This window comes from Nipponia nippon, unplaced genomic scaffold (genome assembly GCF_047370975.1).
Source record: "Nipponia nippon isolate SJK-2023a ecotype South Korea unplaced genomic scaffold, ASM4737097v1 scaffold_5, whole genome shotgun sequence".
Taxonomy (NCBI): domain Eukaryota; kingdom Metazoa; phylum Chordata; class Aves; order Pelecaniformes; family Threskiornithidae; genus Nipponia; species Nipponia nippon.
The window spans coordinates 91503339-91529551 of NW_028262369.1; the positions used below are offsets into that span (position 1 = coordinate 91503339).

The 26213-nt window shown below is 37.8% G+C and overlaps 1 protein-coding gene across 3 annotated transcripts in view; it reads right to left on the bottom strand.

The window, feature by feature from the left end:
* The window catches only part of DPP10 (dipeptidyl peptidase like 10), a 562528-nt gene that overhangs the window by 132603 nt on the left and 403712 nt on the right, over positions 1-26213 (bottom strand). For all 3 annotated transcript variants that reach the window (XM_087732307.1, XM_087732308.1, XM_087732306.1), the window contains exon 5: positions 20763-20837. In XM_087732307.1, the coding sequence (XP_087588433.1) occupies positions 20763-20837 (75 nt within the window). The remainder of the gene's footprint in view (positions 1-20762; positions 20838-26213) is intronic.

Genomic DNA, 26213 nt, shown 5'->3' on the forward strand with positions numbered 1-26213 from the left:
ACTATTTGTTACTTTTGTCTCATTTAAGCTACTGAATCCTTTCCCTTGACTAAGACAGTCAAGTTGAGAAGAACTGGAGGAATTTTTTTGTCTGAAATTCCTTGGAAGTGACGGGTTCTCTTCTATGTCAGTGATAACAGTGTGATAGGGCAGGAATTCACCAGACCAGAGCTCCAGAAAATTTATTCCACTATCAGAAAAGTTTGCTTACAAACATTTCTTTGTTAACTCACTTTGGTGGTGAATGGTTTTAGGCGATAAATATTTTACAGTAGATGTTTTAAGGAAAAAAAAAAGAAAAAAGGAAAGGTAATAGATTATAGATGAACGGTGCAGACGTGGGCAAGAGTGTTTTGTGTAGGACTGAAATACATCAGAGTTTGAAGATCAAAGGGATCAAATGCAATTAGACATGGAAATCTCCTCATATATCACCCAGTCCACCTACTTCATAGTATAGAATTGTTCCACTTTCCTTACATTTTTCTTCCTTTGAATTACGTTCTATTTGGTTCTGAAAATATTTACCAATCAGCTTCTCCTATTTTCTAAAATTCTACTTTTTTTTTTTTTTTAATCACTGGAACCGCTGGTTGTAAACTGTACCATAACTACTAAGTAATAAGATTTAAAAAGACCTCTCTACTATCAAATGTATCCCACTGCTATCATACGCAACACTCTCTCAGAATCTCATGCACAGACTGATCAAACCTCCCCCTCAAACTGACCAGGTTGTTGCCACCACTCTGCTAGTGGAAGACTGGCCCAAGACCCCGCTGCTCTGGAGGTTAACACATTTTACTCATTCTTCTACTTCGTAGTTTACATTCATTTATTTGTTCTCAAGGCAACACTGTCCTTCAGCATATAAAGCACTTTCTTACCCCATCCTTTTATAAAACAAACCAAGCATTTTTAGCTCTTCTTATGAGAGAGCACATCAATCTCCCTGGATCTTTTCAGGGTCTTCCTCTACACATCTTTACACACAAAATTGCTCAGAGAATTTTTTTTAAAGTCATTAAAAGTGTAAAATATCCAATGGAAACTAACTGTCAGGAGAAAGACACGTTGACACAACTATCCCTTTCTTTCAGGATCTTGACTACTACTTCTGCACCCTCCTGTGCAAGGACACATCAACTGACTTGCAGATCTCCGTGCCGTATTGATTTAGTGCAGATGTGTGCAAAGGGTTTAGGGTAATTCATCTTTTTCCACCTTTCTTAAGATACTTTCATGTAATTTTCTAGTAAGTATGGATAAAGAGTGATTTCTCCTTTTGCCATGGTTGTTCTTAGAGAAACCCCCCTCTATTACAGTGCTTTCATTTAACAACCTGCTCAAAAACAATGCAAGGGAAATGTTATTCAAGACAACTGTGTTGTTCTTATGTATGCAGAAAGCTATCTGGCAAAGCATTTTATTCCAAAAATTTAAATTACTAAGTTGAGGATACCATTTTCTAACATGTGATGATACTTCCAAAATAAAAGCTTCTCAGTGAATAATGTTTTTCCTTTGGTACATTGGAATTTATACCTTGTAGGGGATAACACAGAAAAAAATTACTGTGTAAATAAATGAGAAACATGTCAGAAACACAAATCTCTCAGAGTCTGTTCATGTACAGTGTGTTCTATATATTTTCCTCAGCTACCAGCAACAAAATCATTATTTCCAAACTATTTTAAAATATATGAAGAATTAGTGTGTCATTTCCAAAAGGTTTCCTTCATTTTAGTCTCATTTTGGTGGTAATGTCTAACACCAAATAGGTAAGCTTAATGAATTCTGTTCTGTATGGTATGAATAGGTTTTCTGTGACTAGTATGTGCTCTTCATGATCCTCTGCAATTAAAGATGTGACAGCTAAAGATCTAGTTTCACTAAAATGATCCATAGACAACTCTTTTGGAGTTGTTAATCTTTTTAAACAACCCCTCTGACCAAAGGATTTTTTCCACAGTTTGACTGAGTACCTATAGAAAGTGCTATATATGTCCAGCCATACTTTCATGAAATATTTTCAGTTTAGAGTTATAAAGTAGCAAGTACAACAGAGATGAAACTTGATATGCCATTTAGGTAGTAAACTACATCTCCAATTTACTCAATAGCTCTTTAATCCATGTCCTGAACCAATTACCACTCATTATTCTTGATGCGTTGTAAGAGAACACATGACCATGTATCACCCTCAATGATCATAACATTTTATGCTAATTTAATATACTACCATACATATCAGTTCAAGGTTAAAAAGAAAAAAAAAGTCTCAAACATTTCTGAAAGAGATATAGCTCATGAATTGACTTTCATTTCCATTATTTAAGATAAGTAAATGTATAGATTGACAGATATGCCAGCCACTATTGGTAATAATTATCCATTTGGAGTACTTTATCAGATATAAAAGAGTGGAAATGAGGACCAAATTTAGCTGCCAGCATTTGTCATCTACTATATTTATTTTTTACTCTGTATATTATTTAAACTCATTCCTATACATAGCAACTTTTTGTAGTCTCAGACTTTTTTGATAAACCATCACAATGGCAAGCACTGTATAGAAATTTGAATGAACTGAGCTACCCTTCCAGTTCATGCCATCTAGCTGCACTTGCATGAACAAGACCATCTGCCCAGTTCATCAGAAGACACATCCAATCTAAGTCATGTAACACCTCTGAGCCTGAGACACAACTAGCAAAATGAGCAAAGAAGTTCTGGAATCAGGTATTTTCTCACATTTAATCACTTCCTAAGCATGCTCCAGTCTCACAGTGTAGCCAAATCATAAGAAATTGCAGAGAGGCTGTGTGCTCTGAATTCCCATTTTTTGCTGGAAAATACTTGTGTCTCATTTCCTAAGATTGTTATGACTGATTTATCTATAAAACTATCAAATATAAGGCAAGTAATAAGGAAAGTAGATATTACTAATTGTGAGAAGAGGTAAAATAATAAAGCAGACAGAATATGGATTAAGTGAGGATTTTTTGAGATCAAGATATATATTTGAAAAGGGAACTTTCTGTCTTAGGGAAAGACGGAAAGAAAAGGAAAAAGAAGGGAGTAAGAGAGTGCATAATTATATCTAGGAGGGGATGGGATTAAGAAAGAGAAAGTTAAAGTCTCATGAACACTAAACAAGGTAGAGGAAAGAGAGGCAAGAAGAGAAAAGCCAGAGAAGTGGAAAAGGAAAAAATGGAGGAGGGGTGAGATTTCTCAGATAGATTGGTATTAAAAGGTTCTGATTATGGAAGCACACACAGAAAACACAGCAAGAATTTGGGAATGCTCCCTGGCAGAACATAACAACAAATTACTAGGATAAATGCAAATACCTGGAAGCTTAAGACTATTAAGATATATAGTAAAAAGAAGAGTTAAGAAAGACATATCATTGGATATCAGTAATAGGGAACAGAGTGGGAGAGAAGAGCAATCTGTTCCTCACTGTGACACTGGCTGATTCTGTGTTTCCCCCCATTCATTTGCTTGTCACGTTTACAACAAGTTTTAAAATCCTATTTCATTGTAAGGTTGCAAAAATTACTGCAACACTATTATAAGTAAAAACACCCAAATAGACAGCCTTTCCCTGAATATTCAAAACAGTTAATGTTGTTGTTCTATTTTTCGAATACTATACAAATAGAACATAAATTGCAATGAGCTACAATAACTTTACTACTAAGCTCATATTTAGATTTTTTAGTTTCCTAGCAATGTTCACTGTATGATGATTTTAAGTTCATCTGAGATATGAAAATAGAAATTATGGCACTGACAAAGCAGATGGCTGCTGCAATGAATACCGCAGCTGGGAGTCACAGTGACATTCCGCTGATGAGAAATACTATTAATAAAAAAGTTTCCTTTCTTAAATCAATAGTCTATCCTTTTGGGGAGCATTGGTTTTTACGTGTCTCAAGGTGTTGCAAACCAAACTTCAAATTTAATCGCTATATTTTTATTTATACATACATGCTTAATTGTTTTTAAGCTTACTATGTGGAAGTCTTACCAACCATCCACTCCAAATGCTCCTAATCTTTTAACAAACTGAATAATTAGGCCTAATAATACATAATGAAATAGCCCATAAGTTTTTCATGAAAGCATCCAACTGAGCTTTTTTTAATATTCAAATATTTTAATAAAATATGGATATATTACTAATAGAGAACAACTTTTCTGTATAATTTAAAATATAAAAGATTTAAGTATATAAACATATAATATAATCAAATTTTAAAACATCTTAGTAGGACTCTTGAGAGGTATGATCAATGAACATGTTCATGTCACTTGGGGATCTCTGGACGAAAGCTACCATACAGAGTATTTCTATGATAGAGTAACATCTTTTTTTCTCATCATTGAGACTCCAGAACCTCAAGTACAACATTATGGGACCACACGTGGGTTGAGACTGAGGCACATGGAAAAAAGAACCACCACCTCAAAAACAAGACTGATCTAAGTTCTCTAACAATTCATACAAAAGCCTTATTTAGCCTAAAAGATACAAGATCAGGTTACAGAAAGATTAACAAAGAAATAGCCATATGTTCCCTACTAAAATGATAAGTACCACTTTAATTTGCTAATATTTACACTATTTCAAGTAAGTTCTTCAAGCATTATGGTAACCTGACCATTCATAGAATCATACAATCATAGAATCGTCAAGGTGGGAAAAGACCCTTAAGATCATAGAGTCCAACCGTCCATTCCTGGTACAATGCCAGGTTAAAACAGCACAACGTTTTCCGAGAAAAGATTTCAGCTTTGATCAATATTCACAGACATCATTACATTACGAATACAAACCTCACAACAAAGTGTAAAGACCTATACGGTAAATTAAACAATTTATGCGATCCACTGTCTGAAAGAAGCCTCCTAAAAAAAGGTTACATTAGTACCAATGATCTGCCCTTAACCTCAAAGACATTTTGATGAGCTAAAAGCACATTTAACACCATGTCCTTTAAGATCTTTGTTATACCATTGTACCAAAACGCCCACTACTGTTAGTGTTGCTGGCTCAAGAAGATATGAGACAAGAATAAAGTAGCACTGGCATCAGATGCTAGAAAGAGACAGAAAATTACTTCTGCAAGCTTGATCGTCTATATATTACTGAAGACAGAAAATAAAAGGGTTAAAGGAAATTGAAAAAGCCAGATGCATCTTTAGAACACTTGAGGACTACATGATATTGGTAAGGACTAGAGTTAGTAGGTCCATTGCAGCTGCAAATTATCTAAATGTATAAACAAATAACCAATTAAGGTATAACAGCTTATGTTACTAACTGATACAGCATGAAAACAAGAACAGTTTTTTCACATGCAAACCTTTCCTCAGCTGATCTAATAATAGGTATAGCCTCTTCCTACTAACCCTCCCCCCAAGCTAAGTTTAGAAAAAGGTGAATTTTTGCAGGAATGAACTATATAAAGTCATAAATCCTCCATCACAACTGGAATGAGAGTTCAAGCTGTTGAGCAGAATTTGTTAGATCACAGTTTCAGACACAGCCATCCCCAGGGGACAGTACAGAGACAAGGAATTCTCACAGGAAACGCTGAGATTCAGGTGCGCTTAGCACAGAGTATCAGTTACTGATTTTCTCTACTCTGCGAGTCTGGCCTGCACAGCCAGTGAAGACCAGGGAGGGGTGCAAAGGCCCCTGTTCATCTTCTAATTGCTCCTTGACCATAAATCCCAAAGAGAAAACAGCTGATGTGAGTAGGAGTGGTACCAATCCAATCCCAAATCCCAATAAGGGAGAAGCAGAAGAATAAACTTGCTCTCACTCCCCTACGCAGCCTCTTAAACACGTTAAACACAGCACGTTCACATACACGTCAGCACAAACAATGAAGGAAGGGTCTTAAAAGAAACCATGGACAGATGAAGTTGACAGTGACAAGAACTTGAATTAGTTCTTGTCTCAGCATCCACAAGAAGCAGCTGAAGGGCACATTCAGGAAGCTTTCCAGTGGAGGAAAATGTAGATTTAAAATATCTTTAAGATAATGACAGTGTAGGCAGCAATTACAACCACTACAACAGTGCATCAGGGCCAAGTGAATTGCACCCAAAATGCTACAGAAAATAACAACTATGATAGTGAGCTGTCAAAAGTATCTGTCATGGCTGTCCCTAAAGAGAGGGAACACCCTGGGAAGCAAGATGACTAATGTCACAAAGGTGCAAACAACCTACAGACCCAAAGGCTGACTTACAGCATAGATGAGCCTCTGAAAACATTGATAAATCTATCCTCTACAAGATCCTGCTGAAAATCCTAGCAGCACACTGTGCCTTATTCATTGTCCACCTGGCTGTTGCTGTCATGCTACAGAGATGACTTTATTACATGTGTGATAGGTAGGCAAGAACTGATCCAAAAGTCCATTTTAAAGTCAATGGAAAAAGTTCCACTGACTTTAATGGCATTTTCATCAAGTTCAGAAGCGATAAGCACTTTAGGTGCCTGCTAGATAAAGGTTGCTACTTAAATATAAAGTTAATGATATTGCCTGCACAGTAAAAGCGGAAGATTGTGGAAGAAAATTAAATTCTGACATATTTGCACTCGTTCTCTGAAATGTGACAAGCAGCTTTGGAGCTCCTGCAGCACAGAACACCCTCCAGCATCAAGATCATTTTTGTATGGGCATTTGGGAAGAAAAAATATTCTCTAAGGGACAGCTTTTAAACACGTCTACTTATGTTCTGGACCATTTGCCATTGCTACAGGTTGTCCTTACCACAGGTACTGACACTTGAACTTGTCTTTGGAATGACTCATTTTTTTCCAAAAAGGTGCTAGGATTTTAAGATTTCAACCTATTTGTTTTCTTTCTGCTTATGAAAACAAGCAAAGAAAAAAAGCCAACACCCCCCCTCCCCAAGCAATTTGTGTGAATGACAATACAAAAAGTCTCTCCTTCAAGACTAAAACCAATTATTGATTAAGAATGTTACAGTTACACTTTTAGTTTGTGCATTAGATTCTTCTGACCAGGAACTTGCAATTTAGAATTAAAAAGTAGTTGCAAGTCTTACCCGCTGCTGTGATTTTTTTTTTTTTAAGTCACTAATTTTTTTCCAACTTGTCTATTTTAAGCAAAATTTAATTATTATTCAATGTGCGCTGCTGATAGAGACAGAATTATGCAGAATAACTGAAAAAGCAGATTTATTTTTTTCCCCTCTCACATTTTAGAATAATTGGTTTCCAGATCTGGCCAGCCTGTTTTACTATTTAATCATAACAAGAAGTAATTGTGAACCTTCAGTCAGCGCTTAGGTTTTTCCTTCATCTGATTTTCCTCATTTTGCAGAGCATAAACATTTCAGAACTTCTTCCAACCAAATCTGATTGCTGCAGTGAGAATTGTATCTGTTCATATACCTGGAGAGGCAGAGGATGAGATTTCTCATATACACACAGGTATAGACACATTTGGAGATTAAGAATCTAAGTGAACACAAAAGAAAAGGATGAATAAAACTATTGAGAACAGTTTAAGGAATATTTACGTATTATTTGGCACTTTACAAAATGGGACTTTTTTTTTTTAACCTCGGGAATCTTTATCTCAAGGGGAAATACTGCTGGCGTGACAATACCGACTCACAGACTCAGCCCGGCTGAAAGGATCCGAGGAAGTCACTAGTCCAACTTGCTGCACAAAGCAGGCTCAACACTGAATCCAGACCAGGTGGCCCAGGGCTTGGTCCAGCTGGGTCCTGAAAGGGCACAGCCTCTCTGGACAAAGTTTAATTATGCTTGATTGCATTTAACAAATGAAATAAAATATGCATATAACGTGAGGAGGTTTTGATTTCAAGATAGTGTCACTGACAGACTTCAGTCAAAAGACGTATGACAACACTGACAAAACTAGGAAGTATTAACTTTTTTGTTTCATATATGCTTCTACTTTGTCCGTATTGTTTAAATTCTAGGTTATTTTAAAATAAATATTTTGATATATATTTATTGAAATATACGCATATATTTATATACGCATATTTAAATACCTCCTTATATACTTTTAAAATGTAAAAAACAGCAGGGCTCCTCTACACAGAGATTTGGTTTAGCTTTTTTAAAGATATTAAAAAAAACCCCTAGTATCTCTGCTATTAATGTGACTTCAATCACAGGCTAGCACATCAATCAATATTGTGAAATAACTGTGCCTCGTAATTTCTATTTTAAAAATTATTTTTAACAAAGACAAAGTATTTCAAAGGATGAAAACTTTGGGCTTCTAGATTGTGCTTAAGCATTCTATTTCATATATCAAATGTATCTGAAAAGATTTTTTTAGCAAATGTTGCATTTAGAAGAAAAACAGAAACTCACTAAGTCATCCCCAGTTTGTAAATCTAATTCATAACACTGCAGTCAAAGAAAATGTTAATTCTTTTTGGTATAAAATTCATGACCACTAACAGCATATACTAGTTTGGCCGCAAGACTAAAATTCTGAATGTGTGATCAATGACTATTTTAAAATTAAGTGACCATTTGGGATTACATTCATCAATACTAATGGTATCTTACTTAAAAGTTTAATAAGAAAGCTATAATGCATATCACATTTCTCAGTAAGATACATTATTATTGAATTTCAGATAGAGGATATGAAAAATGAAATGAAAGCAAAAAAAACCCCTTTGTTTAAAGTGGATTTTCTAAGTGTATAGTGTATTGAACACATGAACTGGGCTGTAGGCATTTGTTAAAAGGACTATTCTTTAATTCAATCTTGTTTGTGTTCAGTACATATAGAAAGAGTATGTCTTCAAGTTAGATCTGAAAAGTCATTATGGAACATGCTTATATCTACATCATAAAAAACATACATGGCATTTTCAGTAAAATGTTTTAACATAATGGGTCAATCAGATCCATGAAGTGATTTTGCTCTCAGAAGTCATTTATTCACTGTATTTGAAGATGGGAGCCAGCTCTTGTATTTGAGAAATCAATAAGTGTAGCAGTTGAACTAACAATGATTCATGCTCACGGTAAAACCTGTCAAAACTGAGAGATGTGTAAAATACTCTTTTAGTCCGTATTCTATTGGTAGCAAGGAAGGGAATTATTATTTCTTAGGAGCATGGAACAAAGGATTTTTAAAAACAGATGGGTGTATCAGTTGACTCTCGTTGCTTGTGGTGAACTCTGGCAGATCTTAATCCAAATTAAAGCTCTGTTGAGCTTTTCCAGCCTCTAACAGCTACTCGTGCAGTCTCCAATTAGGACTCCTAACAGTCCTTGCCCTGTTATTTATTCAGGCTGTACTTCTTTTTTTTTGTTTTGTTTTGTTAAAAAAGCCCCCAATTATTTTTCCATTCAGCATTGCTGAGGCAGACTTGTTCTCACAGATATTTGATAAAAATGTCACTAGTACCTCATCTTCTAAAAAAATACATACATTACAATATAATTGTGAAACTAGCTTTCAATTGTACACTATTTCTGGTAACATCATTAGTACATACAACAGATTATAGCAAGTGATAAGTGGAATTCAAAAAACCCCACCTTTTAAACACAGTGCTTTTTGTCTATGGGCTGTGATGGACAAACCCTTCACTTAAAATGGACATTTCTGGGACATTTCTGCATGTTATCAATGCACAGAAGAGAAATAGGGAGGATGTGAGAGGGTTGGCAGTTTCCCAGCAGAAGCTAGAACTTATGCTGTATAAAATAAATTGTTCATAGATTAAGGGAGCTGCTGACTTAAACGGTGTAATATTGCCTATTTATATAGCATTACCACACAGGGTCCCTGTGGATTATTATGTGATGTAGGAATACGACCACGTGAAAATCACAGTTATGTGAAGACTGAGTTTCTAAACTGCTTGATCTTGGAAACTCAGCTGGACACTACTTAAGTCTTCCTGAAATAACAGTATTCATACTTAACAGAAATGACAATATTATTGAAAATAAATACTTTTTCTGACAATAAACTTTTTGTTTGAAAAGCTAAATGCCCTTGGATCTATATTTACCGAACAATAGCAAAGCACAATGTTCTTTTTTCAATACTCTCTTTGAATAAGAAGTTGAAAACATGAATTCTGATTTTTCAACTCTGGCAATTCTGAATGAGAAAAAAGAGCCATCTTCCACCCAAATCAGAATTATTTATTTATTTATTTTCTTTACTTATGAAACTTGAGGTTGAACAACAATCCTGTAAGCATAAATGAAACAGAGAGACCCAGTAAGTTATTTGGAAAGTAGCAACACCGTGTCTCATGTGGTTTCCTATGAAAAGTGGAGGGTAATCTGTTTTTTTTAACTCTTACGCAAGGCTGAACCTGCACATATGAATCAATACGGCAGCTGCTGAAATCAAGCACTTTTCTAGAAGAAATTAAAAAAATCCTTCTGAAAAAAAGGTAAGTGGATGCACATGAACATGTATGTGCCACGATAGCTTTCATATTAGATAAAAAAAAAAAGTGGAAGCATCCTAATAGTACCGCAGATTCCTTACCTTTTTAGTTCAGAATTTTTTTAAAAGAAGAAATTGTGACAGTTCACCCCCTGTTCTTCGTGTGCTCATAGTAACGCCCTGGCAGAGAGCAGCCCCATCATTCCATCACAAATATGCCAATAGTGTACATATAATAATGCATATATAAAGACGAATACTGCAAAAGATATGCAGATACTCCAGGTATAACCCTAATAAGTAGTGAGCTAGTGAGCTGTCTGATGAATTGAATGCCAGTACTTACAGGACTGCAATTCAACATGGATGAAATCAGGAAAGGCAGTTTAGAATCATAGAATCATTTAAGTTGGGAAACACCTTTAAGATCATCAAGTCCAACTGTTAACCCAGCACTGCCAAGTCCACCACATCCACACGGCTTTTAAATACCTCCAGGGATGGGGACTCAACCACTTCCCTGGGCAGCCTGTTCCAATGCCTGACTGCCCTTTCAGTGAAGAAATTTTTTCTAATATCCAACCTAAACTTCCCCTGGTGCAGCTTGAGGCTGTTTCCTCTTGTCCTATCACTTGTTACTTGGGAGAAGAGACCGACTCCCACCTCGCTCCAGCCTCCTTTCAGGCAGTTGTAGAGACCAACAAGGTCTCCCCTCAGCCTCCTCTTCTCCAGGCTAAACAACCCCAGCTCCCTCAGCTACTCCTCATAAGACTTGTGCTCCAGACCCTTCACCAGCTTCGTTGCCCTTCTCTGGACACGCTCCAGCACCTCCATGTCCTTCTTGTAGTGAGGGGCCCAAAACTGAACACAGGACTCGAGGTGCGGCCTCACCAGTGCTGAGTACAGGGGCACTATCACCTCCCTGGTCCTGCTGGCCACACTATTCCTGAGACAAGCCAGGATGCCATTGACCTTCTTGGCCACCTGAGCACACTGCTGGCTCATGTTCAGCTGGCTCTCAACCAGTACCCCCAGGTCCTTTTCCGCCAGGCAGCTCTCCAGCCACTCCTCCCCAAGCCTGTAGCGTTGCACGGGATTGTTGTGACCGAAGTGCAGGACCCGGCACTGAGCCTTGTTGAACCTCATGCAGTTGGCCCCGGCCCATCGATCCAGCCTGTCCAGGTCCCTCTGCAGGGCCTTCCTACCCTCCAGCAGATCAACACTCCCACCCAGCTTGGTGTCGTCTGCAAAGTTACTGAGGGTGCACTCAATCCCCTCATCCAGATCATTGATAAAGATATTAAAAAGAACTGGCCCCAATACTGAGCCCTGGGGAACACCACTTGTGACCGGCCACCAACTGGATTTAACTCCATTCACCACAACTCTTTGGGCCTGGCCATTCAGCAGATTTTTACCCAGCAAAGAGTGCACCCATCCAAGCCATGAGCAGCCAGTTTCTCCAGGAGAGTTCTGTTAGAAACGGTGTCAAAGGCTTTACTAAAGTCCAGGTAGACAGCATCCACAGCCTTTCCCTCATCCACTGAGCAGGTCACCTTGTCATAGAAGGAGATCAGGTTGGTCAAGCAGGGCCTCCCTTTCATAAACCCATGCTGATTGGGCCTGATCCCCTGGTTGTCCCGTACGTGCCGTGTGATGGCACTCAGGATGATCTGCTCCATGACCTTCCCTGGCACCGAGGTCAGGCTGACAGGCCTGTAGTTCCCAAGATCCTCCTTCCGGCCCTTCTTGTAGATGGGCGTCACATTTGCTAACCTGCAGTCAACTGGGACCTCCTCAGTTAGCCAGGTCTGCTGATAGATGATGGAGAGTGGCTTGGTGAGGACTTCTGCCAGCTCCCTCAGTACCCTTGGGTGGATCCCATCTGGCCCCACAGACTTGTGTGTGTCTACATGATGTAGCAGGTCACTAACCATTTCCCCTTGGATTATGGGGGCTTCATTCTGCTCCCTGTCTTCCAGCTCAAGGGGATGGGTACCCAGAGAACAATGGGTCTGACTATTAAAGACTGAGGCAAAGAAGGCATTAAGTACCTCATCCTTTTCCTCATCCTTTGTCACTATGTTTCCCCCCTGCATTCAGTAAAGGATGGAGATTCTCTTTACCCCTCCTTTTGTTGTTAATATACTTACGGAAATATTTTTTATTGTCTTTTAGGGCAGTAGCCAGATTAAGTTCCAGTTGGGCTTTGGCCCTTCTAATCCTCTCCCTGCATAACCTCATGACATCCTTGTAGTCCTCCTGAGTTGCCTGCCCCTTCTTCCAAAGGTCGTAAACTCTCCTTTGTTTCCTGAGTTTCAGACAAAGCTCTCTCTTCAGCCAGGCCAGTCTGTTTAGGAGACAAATACTAAACAAACATCAATGCCCCTGATTCTCAGCATAAAACACACAGTTTCTATTTTCCCCATCTTCTGTTTATGGGGACTTGTGGTTTTTATGTTTTCCACATAATTTAGATGAAACCCTGCATAGAAGTGGGACGCTATGTACTCGTACAAATATTTACTGCTATGGGATAATTCATGACAGCACAGTGTCACCAAATTAATTTTGCCAGGTTGACTACAAAACACATCAGCTCCTCAAGCAAAGACCTTGTTTTTTATATCTTTAAAATACCTTGCATATCTGTGGAGCTATATAAAATAAAGTCAAATATATGTAATAGATGAGTAGCATGCCAAGATCACCTACAGCCTAGCTATTATATTAGCAAATTCTAATCTATCCAGCTAAAACTTCAACTTAAACTAAAACAACAGCCTTTAAAAGGGGAAAATCCGAGTGGCCCACTTCCATGAATTGCTCAATATATGACCTTTTAAACACCTAATCTTGCCATATCTAAGAGAGGAATAAAATATATAACAAAAGTATTTGCAAGGAATAACTTCAGATATTGGGGGTGGATCTCACTTAAAATTCCCTTCTTGTTTTTTTCTCACTTCCCTAAAGCTGATAAAAATTGGTCTTTTGTGTTCTTGACAAGAGATAAAGATGAATTGGAAAGTCATGTCTGGATCAGACTTTTATTTATGATCTTGCAAGTTCAGGAGTATGCACATGCATGATTTGCTTCTGGACTCATCTCCACATGAACAAATGAAAGATGAAAGATCACCCTGAGGACCTAAGGAAATACACATGAAAAACAGGTTTATCTAAAGAAGCATGCGTTTCTGGAGGAAAAAGCTGATAGTAAGAATTTTATATCAGATCTTTACTTCATCAACAGTGCTACATAAAATATTGTTGTCCATATCACTGCTGGTTTAAGAACTCTTCTGTTATTCCTTTGTATGGAATAATCTTGTTGAGATAATATTGTTTCTATGTGTTAGAAAACAGATTTCATTTCATCTTTGTTGTTTCCAACCATTAGCTGGTACTCCAGATAATACTCTTCAAATTCAGATTTTCATAAGCACTGTATAAACTATCTTGTTGAAAACACCTGCACACATCAACACCAAACAGTGTCTTGATTAAAAATAAGAAATAATGCAAGGTAAATTCTTTATCCTTTAATTTTTGCAGGGAAAAAAAAAATCCAATCATTAATTTCACTGACCAAGATTACTGACAATTGAACATTTAGTTTTCACTTAATTGGTAGAAAGATAATCTCCTAATGCATAACAGATAATCATAATTTAAGACTTCATTGAATTTTTCCCCTCATGGATTCTTCTAATCAGCAGACAATCTCCCGAAGAACTTTTCAGTGCACTCCAGTAAGCCAGTATCAGAGGCAATATCTAAAAGCTTGATGAGCATGTCACTTGTTGCCATTCACCCTCCATTCGCTATAGACTGTGGTCAGTACTCCCTATCATTATCCTCTAAAACCAGATATTATAGCAGCAAAGTGATGACAGGCACCAGCACATAGCAGATAAGTAAATTCTTTCTCTTGGGGTTTCTTTGCTTCAGACACTGTGTTGGACTCTCGTCTTTACTTCAATACATTAAACTACAAATATGCAGAAACACTTTTGAAATATTTTTCATTCCTACTGAATGAGTGATGTTTACATCTAAAACTATTCTTCTCCTGTCTTTCTGAAGAGGATTGGATTATTCTTTGTCCTGATCTTACCATAAGAATTATTAAAAGGTATTTTCACAGTGCTTTAAGCTAAATACATTGTTTTATTAAAATTCTCTAGCTAAAAGATTACAGTTTGAAGCCCTAATTCAGGAAAACATTTCCTTTTTTAGAGGAATGCTTATGCTTCTAAACTAGAGGTGAACTTTAATCTGTTTTTTAAGCCCATTTCTGAACCAAGAGCTAGAAAAACCCACACATAATTCATCTTGCATTGAAAGTGGAAAATGATGCATTAGCAGTAGTAAAGAGAATAAAGTAGGAAAAATTCCTGAAAGTTGGTATTCAAAGGGATTTGAAAGCAGGGAGAAGGAAAGGACAATTTGTAGGAAAAAAAAAAACAAAATCACAAGGAAGGGATTATTAAATCAAGTGAGGAAAAAAAGGGGACTTACAAAGAAAAAGTGGAACTGATCTCATTTACTTCTTCACTTGCTTTTCTGTGGCTTATTATAGTCTAGCAAGAGCATGGTGACAACATGCCTATGATGTCTGAGCATAAAACCCACTAATATCCAGCATAAAGCTTATTTTCATAAGGACTCCAGGGACAACTCTCAAGGTATAACCTTCTGCTGAGGGACACCGAAGTTCCCCAATTGTAAAAGAATTTCTTAGGACCTTAGTGCTCACTGCACTGCGAATTGCAAATTTACTGCCCCATTCTTTACCATTAGTGCAAGAACAGAGTGTCTGATTTCCATTTTCTAATCAAAACTATAAATCAGGTTTCGGTAGTTGTGAATAACACCACCATCAGAGTGAGAAATATTTTAAATGTCATTTTAACACAGTCCTCATTAAAAGCAATAGTGAAATAACCCTTCCTCTGGAAATCTCAACTGGCTTAGATGCTCTGCCTCTCAGAGCATCACATTCTTTGCTCACACTTTGACAATCTTCAAAGGAAAATCAAAAAGATAGGGCACTGCAAAACTGTCCCCTCTCTCCATACAATACGTACAATGGTTTCCCTGCTGCTGCGTTCACACTGTCCCAGAAGAATCAGGATGGCAGGACATTCAGCAAGAATGTATGTGTTCATTTCTCAAATCAGTTCCTACTTACTGATCTGTTGCCTTGCAAAATGAGACTTTTTCAGTGACGCCAGCCAAATTACGGTGAGTGACAGAAAGTAAGTCTGAACCACACGCAGTTGATCCATGCAAGTTTTGGCAAAGTCAAAAAACTTGGAGAATTGATGAAAGCATTTCAGAAGCGTAGAGAGCTACGGAGTACTGCAGCAAAGAACACACAGAAAGTAACTCTAAAATTGCCACAGCCTTCTGTTAAAAAAGAAAAAGACAGCCACGGTGCTTATGCCAGAAATAATGGTTTTCCTTCCGTGACCTACTGTGATATAGATGGAGGGAATGGGATGTCCAGAAATCAATTTACAACACTTTGAATTCCTTAGCAAAGGAATTTTCTTCCACATGAAGTTTACAGAGCTATACCAAAACAGCTGCTATGCCACATGAAATGGTTTTGTTCCTTCTATTAAGCATGATTTAAATGATTCATTCAATTATTACTTTTGTATTCAAAGATGGCTTATTTTCATGCAGATTTATGTCCCGTTATGCATAGAGGACATTCTTAATTGTGCTGAAACAACTGCAAATTTAATTAAAGTTTGCCATTCCAAGCATAAAATAGATTAAAGAAAATGCTGACAACAGCAAAATAAATATTCAACTATTTAATTTAACTCAACATTTATTTTTAATCCAAACATCAAAATAACCTTGTTTCTAATTACAATTTCATGACAAAATGTCTTGAAAAAACATTTGTCTCTATTTTTCTCCAATCTGTTCAGCTGAAACACACTAGCTTATTTATAAAACTGTTGATTAATAAATCTGTTCCAGCTGTATTACTGTACGTTACAAAGAACACAGATTAATGTATGTAAACAAGCATAATAATTTTAAAAACCCAACGCCTTGACAGTCCGCAAAAGCAGAAATCCCATCAAATACATTACAGTGCAATTATACACCTAGACCTTAACACAGAAGCAAAATTAAGGGGCAAACATAGGTAGTAAAGTCCAGGGGTCTGTAGCAATTTACAGCAGATGGTGAGATCAACTAAACGCTTACAAGTTATTTGCAGTTCCTTGTACTGGGTATTATTAAAGACTCGAGCACGTGTTGCGACACATGACAATAAGCAAATCCTCAGTTTTGTAAAAAGTTACACTCAAATGAGATAAGAAAGAATCTGGCCTGATTCTACTGAAACTAATTTGAAAAACTCCATTTAAGTTATGCCATTTAATATTCATTTTAATTTTATAGGCAATAAATTTTATAATTTATAGTTAACAGCCAGGGGAGGAGTAACGTAGACAGGTGGATTTCCTCTCATCAAGACCCAGTAAGTCTGGCTCCGACTGAGAAAAACAAAAATGAGAAGAGAAAGCCCAAGAAGAATGAACACTAACTTAACCCTTCATGTTATCGGAAAGCATTAGTCATGCAGAAATAAAAAGGCTTTCCAAGGCATTGCATACCTTTTCCCCAACAGATTTCAAGAAAGCAGAAGTCCCTCACCAGCCTAACAAACATCCCAAGGATCAGAAAATTTGGAGGAAAAAAGGTTTTTTTACCACATATTCACAATGATATTTTTTGTAACTTCTGAAAGAAGTGGGTTACACTCTTTTTGGTGATTTTCCCTTCCATCCTAAGGAACAGATTCCCCTCAGGAGGTAACAGACTTCAATGGCATTATTATTATTTACATCAACTGAGGATCTGGCTGACAACATCCAGCTGTTAACAAATTTTAGCACCGTCACCAGTACTTCTAGAGGACGCAACAATCACAGTATGTTTCTGCTTTGAAAGCCATCAGCCCATCTGGGGCACTTGAAAGTAACCATCAGAAGCCTCATCCAAAGCCATCCAGGACTACCACCACAAACTGCTTGCCAAAGCCTGCTCATTTCTCATTTTCATTACTTCTTGTCAATATACTTCAGCAAAGGAAACTGCTAGATGCAAAATGCTGCAAACCTCATCCCTCTAAGTAATTACTGTGACTGGAAGTTAGCAAATGTGACACCCATCTACAAGAAGGGCCAGAAGGAGGATCCGGGGAACTACAGGCCTGTCAGCCTGACCTCGGTACCAGGGAAGGTCATGGAGCAGATCATCTTGAGCGCCATTACACGGCATGTGTGGGACAACGAGGGGATCAGGCTCAGCCAGCATGGGTTTATGAAAGGGAGGTCCTGCTTCACTAACCCAAGTTACCTCCTTCTATGACAAGGGGACCCGCTTAGTGGATGAGGGGAAGGCTGTGGATGTTGCCTACTTGGACTTTAGTAAGGCCTTTGACACTGTCTCCCACAGCATTCTCCTGGAGAGACTGGCTGCTCACGGCTTGGATAAGCACGCTCTGCGCTGGGTTAAAAACTGGCTGGACGGCCGAGCCCAGAGAGTGGTGGTGAATGGAGTTAAATCCAGTTGGCGGCTGGTCACGAGTGGTGTTCCCCAGGGCTCAGTATTGGGACCCATTCTGTTTAATATCTTCATCAATGATGTGGATGAGGGGATCGAGTGCACCCTCAGTAACTTTGCAGATGACGCCAAGCTGGGTGGAAGTGTCGATCTGCTGGAGGGTAGGAAGGCCCTACAGAGGGACCTGGACAGGCTGGATCGTTGGGCCGGGGCCAACTGCATGAGGTTCAACAAGGCTCAGTGCCGGGTCCTGCACTTGCGTCACAACAATCCCATGCAACACTACAGGCTGGAGGAGGAGTGGCTGGAGAGCTGCCTGGCAGAAAAGGACTTGGGGGTGTTGGTCGACAGCCAGCTGAACATGAGCCAGCAGTGTGCTCAGGTGGCCAAGAGGGCCAATGGCATCCTGGCTTGTATCAGGAATAGTGTGGCCAGCAGGACCAGGGAGGTGATAGTGCCCCTGTACTCAGCACTGGTGAGGCCGCACCTCGAGGCCTGTGTTCAGTTTTGGGCCCCTCACTACAAGAAGGACATGGAGGTGCAGGAGCGTGTCCAGAGGAGGGCAACGAAGCTGGTGAAGGGTCTAGAGAACAAGTCTTATGAGGAGCAGCTGAGGGAGCTGGGGTTGTTTAGCCTGGAGAAGAGGAGGCTGAGGGGAGACCTTGTTGGTCTCTACAACTACCTGAAAGGAGGCTGTAGCGAGGTGGGGGTCGGTCTCTTCTGCCAAGTAAAAAGCGATAGGACAAGAGGAAATGGCCTCAAGTTGCACCAGGGGAGGTGTAGATTGGATATTAGGAAAACCTTATTCACCTAAAGGGCAGTCAGGCACTGGCACAGGCTGCCCAGGGAAGTGGTTGAGTTCCCATCCCTGGAGGTATTTAAAAGCCATGTAGACATGGTGCTCGAGGACATGGTTTCGTGGTGGGCTGGCAGTGCTAGGTTAATGGTTGGACTCAATGATCTTAAGGGTCTTTTCCAACCTTAATGATTCTATCATTCTACCAGCAACTACACTGTAAAAGGAAGGAAAAGTTTCTTTTTGCAACAAAACCAAGAATAAAATATGGAGAGTTCTCTTGCAAAGTGATATATTCAGCATGCATTAAGAGCAATTTGCACATCAATGGACCATCATTACTGTGGGGCAGGGATTCATCTGTGATGTTACTACATTTAGATGTAATAAAGGTGATAGATATTTTCATGTTTTCCTGTATTTCTATACCAGCTACATATGCAACTACTAAGAAAATCCCAAACAAACCAACCCATCCAAAACAAAAATTTCAATACATCAGATGAGGAAACCAAGTCAGTATAAGGGATTAATAAACTCTTTCACACTAAAAGAAGCAATCAAGAAGGGAAATAGCAAGGAGCAAATATTTTTCAGACAGGAATAAAACTGGAACCCTCTACAACAAAAACACTGAACTGAACAACAGCTGCTCTTTCCTGCTTTATTGATCAACACATATCGTAAAATGAGCTTGATCCAGAATCCACTAGAATTGATAGAAGAAAACCTACTTGGATCTAGTCCCAAGTAAATGAATCATTTTACATCAACACCTTTAGAATATTTCAGATAAGCTTTCAGCACATTTTCCAGTTTGCAGATATAATTATTAAAACTGCAGGTATACAGGTCAATAAAGCAATGTTACCAGGAAGCCGAAAAGGTTTGTATACTGACCTGGAAATGAATATTTTATTGTTCTAAGAATTTCAATCCACAACACACAGCTATTGTATTAGCAGTTACCAACACAAAACAATAAGTAAACTACTATACTGTAGTATAATATGATAAACAATAGCAATCTGTTCTTATTTCTGAACATTGACTTCTGATATTAAGGTCACAATTATTAACAGGTATTTGTAAATTTTACTGTTCCATAACAAAAAAAACCACAAAACCAAACAACCAAAAACAACCAACCAAACAAAAAAAACAAACCACAAAAGAACTCAAACTTGCTTGAATAACCACTGAGTCTATCAATCCAGAACTATTCTGTAATGAATAACAGTTCATATTTTAATAGCACTTTTTATACAAACACCAATATGCACTGAGGAAATTCATAAAACCATTTTCATTTGTCTTTGTGTTCAAAGATTTATTTTAGAAAACTCTATATGGTATTATTGATTGAAACTCTTTTTGACAACTTAATAGCCTACAAAATCTCTAAATACTATGAGAAACAAAGAATAGGGTGCATTATATAGTCCAAGAGACTTTCAGACTATCAGGTTTCAGACTACTGAAGCCAGCAATAAAACTTCCATGACATGAATCAGCCTAGATTTTTTTTTTTTTTAGTATAGTTCATAAGCGACATGTACAGCTGTTTAAAACGGGATGGAATATCAAAAGATAGGCTTTCACATAATCAGCTAGTAACAGAACAGTTTAAGGGTTACAAAACCTCTACTACATAAACAGGCATGACATTTCAGAGGAGCCATGACAATTTGCCTCAACTGAGAGCCTTGCGTTATTTCTATATTTCACTTATTTCTATTTCACTTAAATACATTCTTCACCATCATTTCATCAGACAGTTTTGGGAAGAGAAATCAAGCACATGAATCATATTATATTAGGTGGGATCACAGATGAAATATAGAAAAGAACAAGGGTTTCAGAGTTTTAATATGAGGCTCTTTGATTATGAATAGCTGGCTTACCTGTTTAACATCATATGCAAGAAGAACAAATCTTAAGTCTGGTGAAACTGAGTATCTTGATGCTTTGAATGTTACCTAAAATGAAGTAACAATAAAGGTGAGTTTGCAATAAGAAGGATCATTTTTTCCAAATTTTCTTACAGTTAGTTTAAGAACTTCCCATTCATAAGACAGGACTGGTTTAGAACACCTACGTATTTTTCACAAAAGGACTCATATAATTCTTAGTCTCATTTGCTGGTACCAGTACAATGGCAACAGATGAATCTGGCTTCGACACTAAATACCAATTAAGAAGTTGATGAGTTTTTTATCATGGTTGCAAGCACTAAGCTCAAGAATAACAACTATAACCAATTCATTTACGGATGATGAAGGAAGACATTTTGGTTGGTGTGTACTTCAGGAATGATTATAAGGGATATTCACCACTAGGTTAGGCTTAAAGATAACGTACAAGAAAAAGGTGTGCGCTATATCTCTATTGCTTTTCTTTTAATGCCACATACATAAACATTTTGCAAGACAACTTGCACTAAAAAAACCCTCTTTCTTATAAGAAAGAAAATGCTCAGTGGAGAGAAAAGTGAAACATAAGGTAGCATTATAAAACTAATATTGCTTTATATCTATCTAAGACTACACGACGCCCGATTGAATTCAGGGCTGTAATTTAATCAAGGGGTAATGTTGATGTCAGAAAGAATTTAATGCATCTAATGTACGAGGAAGATAAGAATGTGCTTTAAAGGGCACTGAAGGAAATAATTTTAAATGAATCTCAAGACATCTATTTGCAGAATGGAAGGAAAAATAAGTGAAAAATGCAGATAAGAACAGAAAAAGTAGGATAGAAAAAATAACAGAACCACAAAGGTGCAAGATGAAAGAAAATAAACTAATAGCTATGCAGAACAAGATCTATCCACTATTCAAAGGAAGGCTTTCCCTTATTTTACTTCTTAAGCATCCTGTTCTGTTTAACCTAATCCCACTGCTAAACTAATGAATTCAACAGGGGTTTAAGGTACACAAACGGGAAGTCACAAACTAACACATTCGAGTAACTAAGGAGTTATTCCTTAAAACAAAAATACCCCAAACAAACAAAAAAGCACAAACGCTCATCTTCCAATAAACTAAGAAGATGCCATGCTTTGATATACAGATTAAACTCAAGTTCCTAGGTAATATAATTAGAATCAAGCTTATCCAAAGATATCAAACAGAAAAAAATAATTTTTACGATAAACTGTGTATTAGTTTGATGCAAGAGCATGACAGTATCAAAAGTTAGAAGGTAATTCTGCAGTCTTGAGGAAAGAAGAAAAAAAAAATACCTAGAAGCATCCTTTTCTATCTACAAAGCATTCAGAACAGATTTCTACTGTGCTCAAACTACCTTTTCTGAGTTAACCATCTTTAAGCAGAGACTGTGTTAATGTTAATCTATGAATTACATTCCCTTTTCTTGGCACATTACTGAAAACATTTTTAGATGTGAAATTTCTCTGCCTTCTAGCAGTTTATTAATTATTGCCCCGCTACCTCAGTCTTCAGCAATATATAACCCAGGCAGCTTTCCAAATTCATTCTCAGGGAGTATGGTGCTTACCATTTCATGCATTTAGTAAGAATCTTCAGTCACTGATTATGCCACCACAAAAGTAATGATGCACTTAAGGCAAACACCTGAGTAGCTCAGCTGCAAACTATTGGCAGGTCAAGGCAACACCAGCAAGAGCTACTCGCATATGCTACATCCAAGTATAGAGTCTTGTGGATTTGGGATTTAAAATCACTTGAACCCTACTGAAGATGACCTTGTTCATTCAGCTTGCACTCATCTGCAAAATTCTGTTTGCCTCCAGAAATGCCTCAGACACATGAGCTACATGCAATGCCAATAAGCTATAATGTCTTGATTGCAGGTAACGGTTTTGGTAAAATAGTTTTCTTTTTGTTGGTATAATAGCATCATTCTTGTTAAAAGGAGCATAAAGCTGTTTCATACTTTTTAATGCTTCACTTAAGAAACAAGAAAATAAAAATTAGACCAGCAGAAATCATGTGTTCATTGCCAAAGCTGATAGCGATGCCGATTTCTTTAAATTATCAGGAAAACATAATCAGCCTTTTTTTTAAAGTTGGATTTACAATCAAGCCTGTAAAGAAATGTATCTTTAATTCTAATAGAATTTCAGAGAGATTTAAGTAACTTAAAGTTACTTAAAGTAATTTATATTTTCTTAGAGGTCTGTTTTGTTTGTGGTTTTTTTTTTGTAAATACAGGCACAATTATGGCAATAAATTCAGAAACTGTCTGCTTGTGTGCACAGAAGAAGCCCTTCTAGATAAAGAACGGGGAGGGAAACAAACTGACTCATTCTTCCTGCCTAACATGGCAAGCAAGCTCACAATCTGTGAATTCACTAAAACAAAAGACAGATTTTGGGTTTTCCCCATGAACGCGTCTAAGGTATTTCATCAACAAACAGATGCCTGACTCCATGACTGAGGAAATAAGATCAGCTGGTGATGGGCTTAAAAGAAAGTTTCAGTCCGGGAGGTGAGACCTCCTACACTCAAGCCCTTGGGAGATTGTCTGTTGGGACATTCATTACGGAGATTAGATATATTTATTCATTAAAAAGAAGTTTGTGAAGACTCTGACCCCAAGGGTTTGTTCTCTTCTCAGGTGAAGGCATTTTTGAGTTTTAAAGAAAGCGTTGGAAAAATATCATACTGGAAACACCGGGAATTAAAAAACCTCGGGTGTCTTGTTATCAAAAATCTGGAGGATGCTTGTTCTGCTATCATGTCTGCATATCTGCAACTTTTCAAGCTTCTTGCTTTGTCAGGAGCTGTTGAGCCTTTGTTCAGACAGACAGACCTAAATGCTGCTCCTTATGACTATGCCTCTATGGTTTAGCTGAGCTTGATCTCTAAGAAATGTAGCTCTGGACAAATAACCTCTGAAACAGGGAGAAACATAGGCTGGCTAATTAGGCACAGTCCCTGGATGCAGAAGCAGGGCTAGTTTCCCTCTGCATCACTGCACAGTATCAGGTAGTTATGAGACTGGGGGTAATTCAATACGGTGCTGCACTGTCCGCTCCATACATACGCTTATCCCCTTTCCAAACCACAGCAGAGGAAAGGCAGAAGAGAAGGAAAAAGGGAAGGTAATTTTCTTATGTCCCTAATATTTGTCAGTTCTACCTAGCCACATCAAGACTTAAAATCCATACGAAAACCATCAGCTGTATGCAACTAGAAAACACTTTGACTAGATAAATTACTGGAATCCCTAAATTAGTTACATTTCACACTGTTGCATAATTCTGAGCCAAAAAAAAAATGTTTTTTAAACACCTGTACACTGTCTTCCCTTCTTAATTCACAAATCTGTCATCTGTTTTTCCTGTATTGCTGAATTTGACATAATTTCACTTTTTCAGATGGGAAAGAATGATCCTGTATCTGATCTTACATTCCTCACCCAACCAAAACTCCTACTGACTGCATATTTAGGTCTAACCGTATTAAACCTTGCATTTCTTGTTTTTTTTTGAAATATCTCATGCGATAAAGCGTTTTAATTCTTCTCCTGACAGTGATGCATGATGTGACGATCCCATGGCCAAGCAGTGACTGCTAGTCTCATTGTCACCATAGCTTGCAAGGGTAAAAGCCAAATGGAGGCAAAAGGGCACACTGCATTTAAACAGTCTTTTGCCCTTCAGCTTTCCAGCTTCCTTCTCTCATCCACATTCCAAATATATCTTGCTAAACATAGTTTTGCATGGAAAGAAAAGAAGATAAGAACAGCTTGAGACAGTAAGAGTTGAAAGCAAAAGAAAAAGTGATTCTGCAACAAATATATATAAGGGACAAACCCCCCTGACACATATGCAATTGGCTTTTCTTCCACCTTTCCATATGCATGATTAAAATGGAAAACAAAATTCTGATGAACAATATATTCTCAAGTTTAATTTCCAATGTCAACATTTTGCATTGATGATTTTTTTTCTTTTTCATTTTGCATTTTCGGTGTGTTTTGCTGTTAACAGCAATGCCTGTTATGAGTGTGTTTAAGAGACGTTTTAGACTGGGTTTAGGTTCTGCATCCTCAGCAAGGGCCCCTCATTATCAGCTCCCTTTTATTTCTTCTGTTTTCTTAAAGCCTGATTTTGAGTTATGGATGTAATGGCTACTGCCTTCATCTTTGCTCTATTCTTTCACCTACTATAAAATGTTGTTTTTACTATTTTTGTGGATTTTAACTACTCTAACATTTAAATCAGTGCCTTATTCATAGTCTTTCAAAAATATGCTATTGAGCAGACAGATGGAAGTTACCTATAATATAGTCTAGCCCAGAGCTGCAAGAATATATCCTTATCAACTTTACAACACTTTATAGTAGTCTTTTTTTCATAGTTTCAGTTGGATAGTTTTAAGTGAAATAATACATCACAGTTAAAACCAATTAGAGGAAATTTTCACTTCTGTGGAATTTACTTATTTGTTGTTGTTTAGTTTTTCCCTTTAGTTTTACCCCTCCTTCTGTTTCAGTTTCTTGTACTTCTATTTTTCCCAGAAATTTACATCTTCCACAATCCTATTATTTGTTGTTCTCCAGTTACGGATTAATGCTCACTTAACACACATTTAGGCTTTAAAAGTTTTTGTTATTTATCCAGGATAAAATATTTCACGACCTCTAGACTGTTACTTTAAGGCTTGGTGGCAATACTACTACTTAGGAAATCATCTGTCTCTCTATACCACACACCTGTATCTGTATCAGAATTTTAACTTAATGGTACAACCAAACACTGATGTATGGGAATTCATTTGCACTCATAGGTATTCAGCTCAGCTTATGAGACAGGCATTGACCAAATGGCAATGCATAAGAGGAATCAGATGGGACAGAAATACACTAGCTGCAAAATGACAAGGCATTTGGCACGTAGCAGTTTCCTCGGGTGGTACCAGCAATCAAGGGAACAATGGGATTTTCCTTCCATTACCACTGCTGCGACTCAAAGGAGAAGATGGATCACAGGGTGGTTAGATGAGAGAGCAGGTGAGAGCAGAGCCTAGCAGAAGAGCAAGCCTCGTAGCAGTAAAAACAGGGGACCTCTGAGAAGAGAGTCAGGTTGTAATTAGGAAAACGCAAGATGAGTAGAACGTTGAAAAACGTGGGTTTCCAAAGTTACATTTCTTAATGCACTATTTCTTGTGTCACCCAAGCATTTAATCTAGATCCAAAAGCACCGCAATGCTATGTGTTGTAACTGTTAACACTCAGGTTTCCCATCCAGTGTAAAAGATGAATGTGCCTTAAAACATGATCTAAGTTGAACTCTACCCTACGGACAATGGCCACCCTGGATGGGCGGTTCTCAAAAACACAAACCAAATTCCCCAAACCCACCT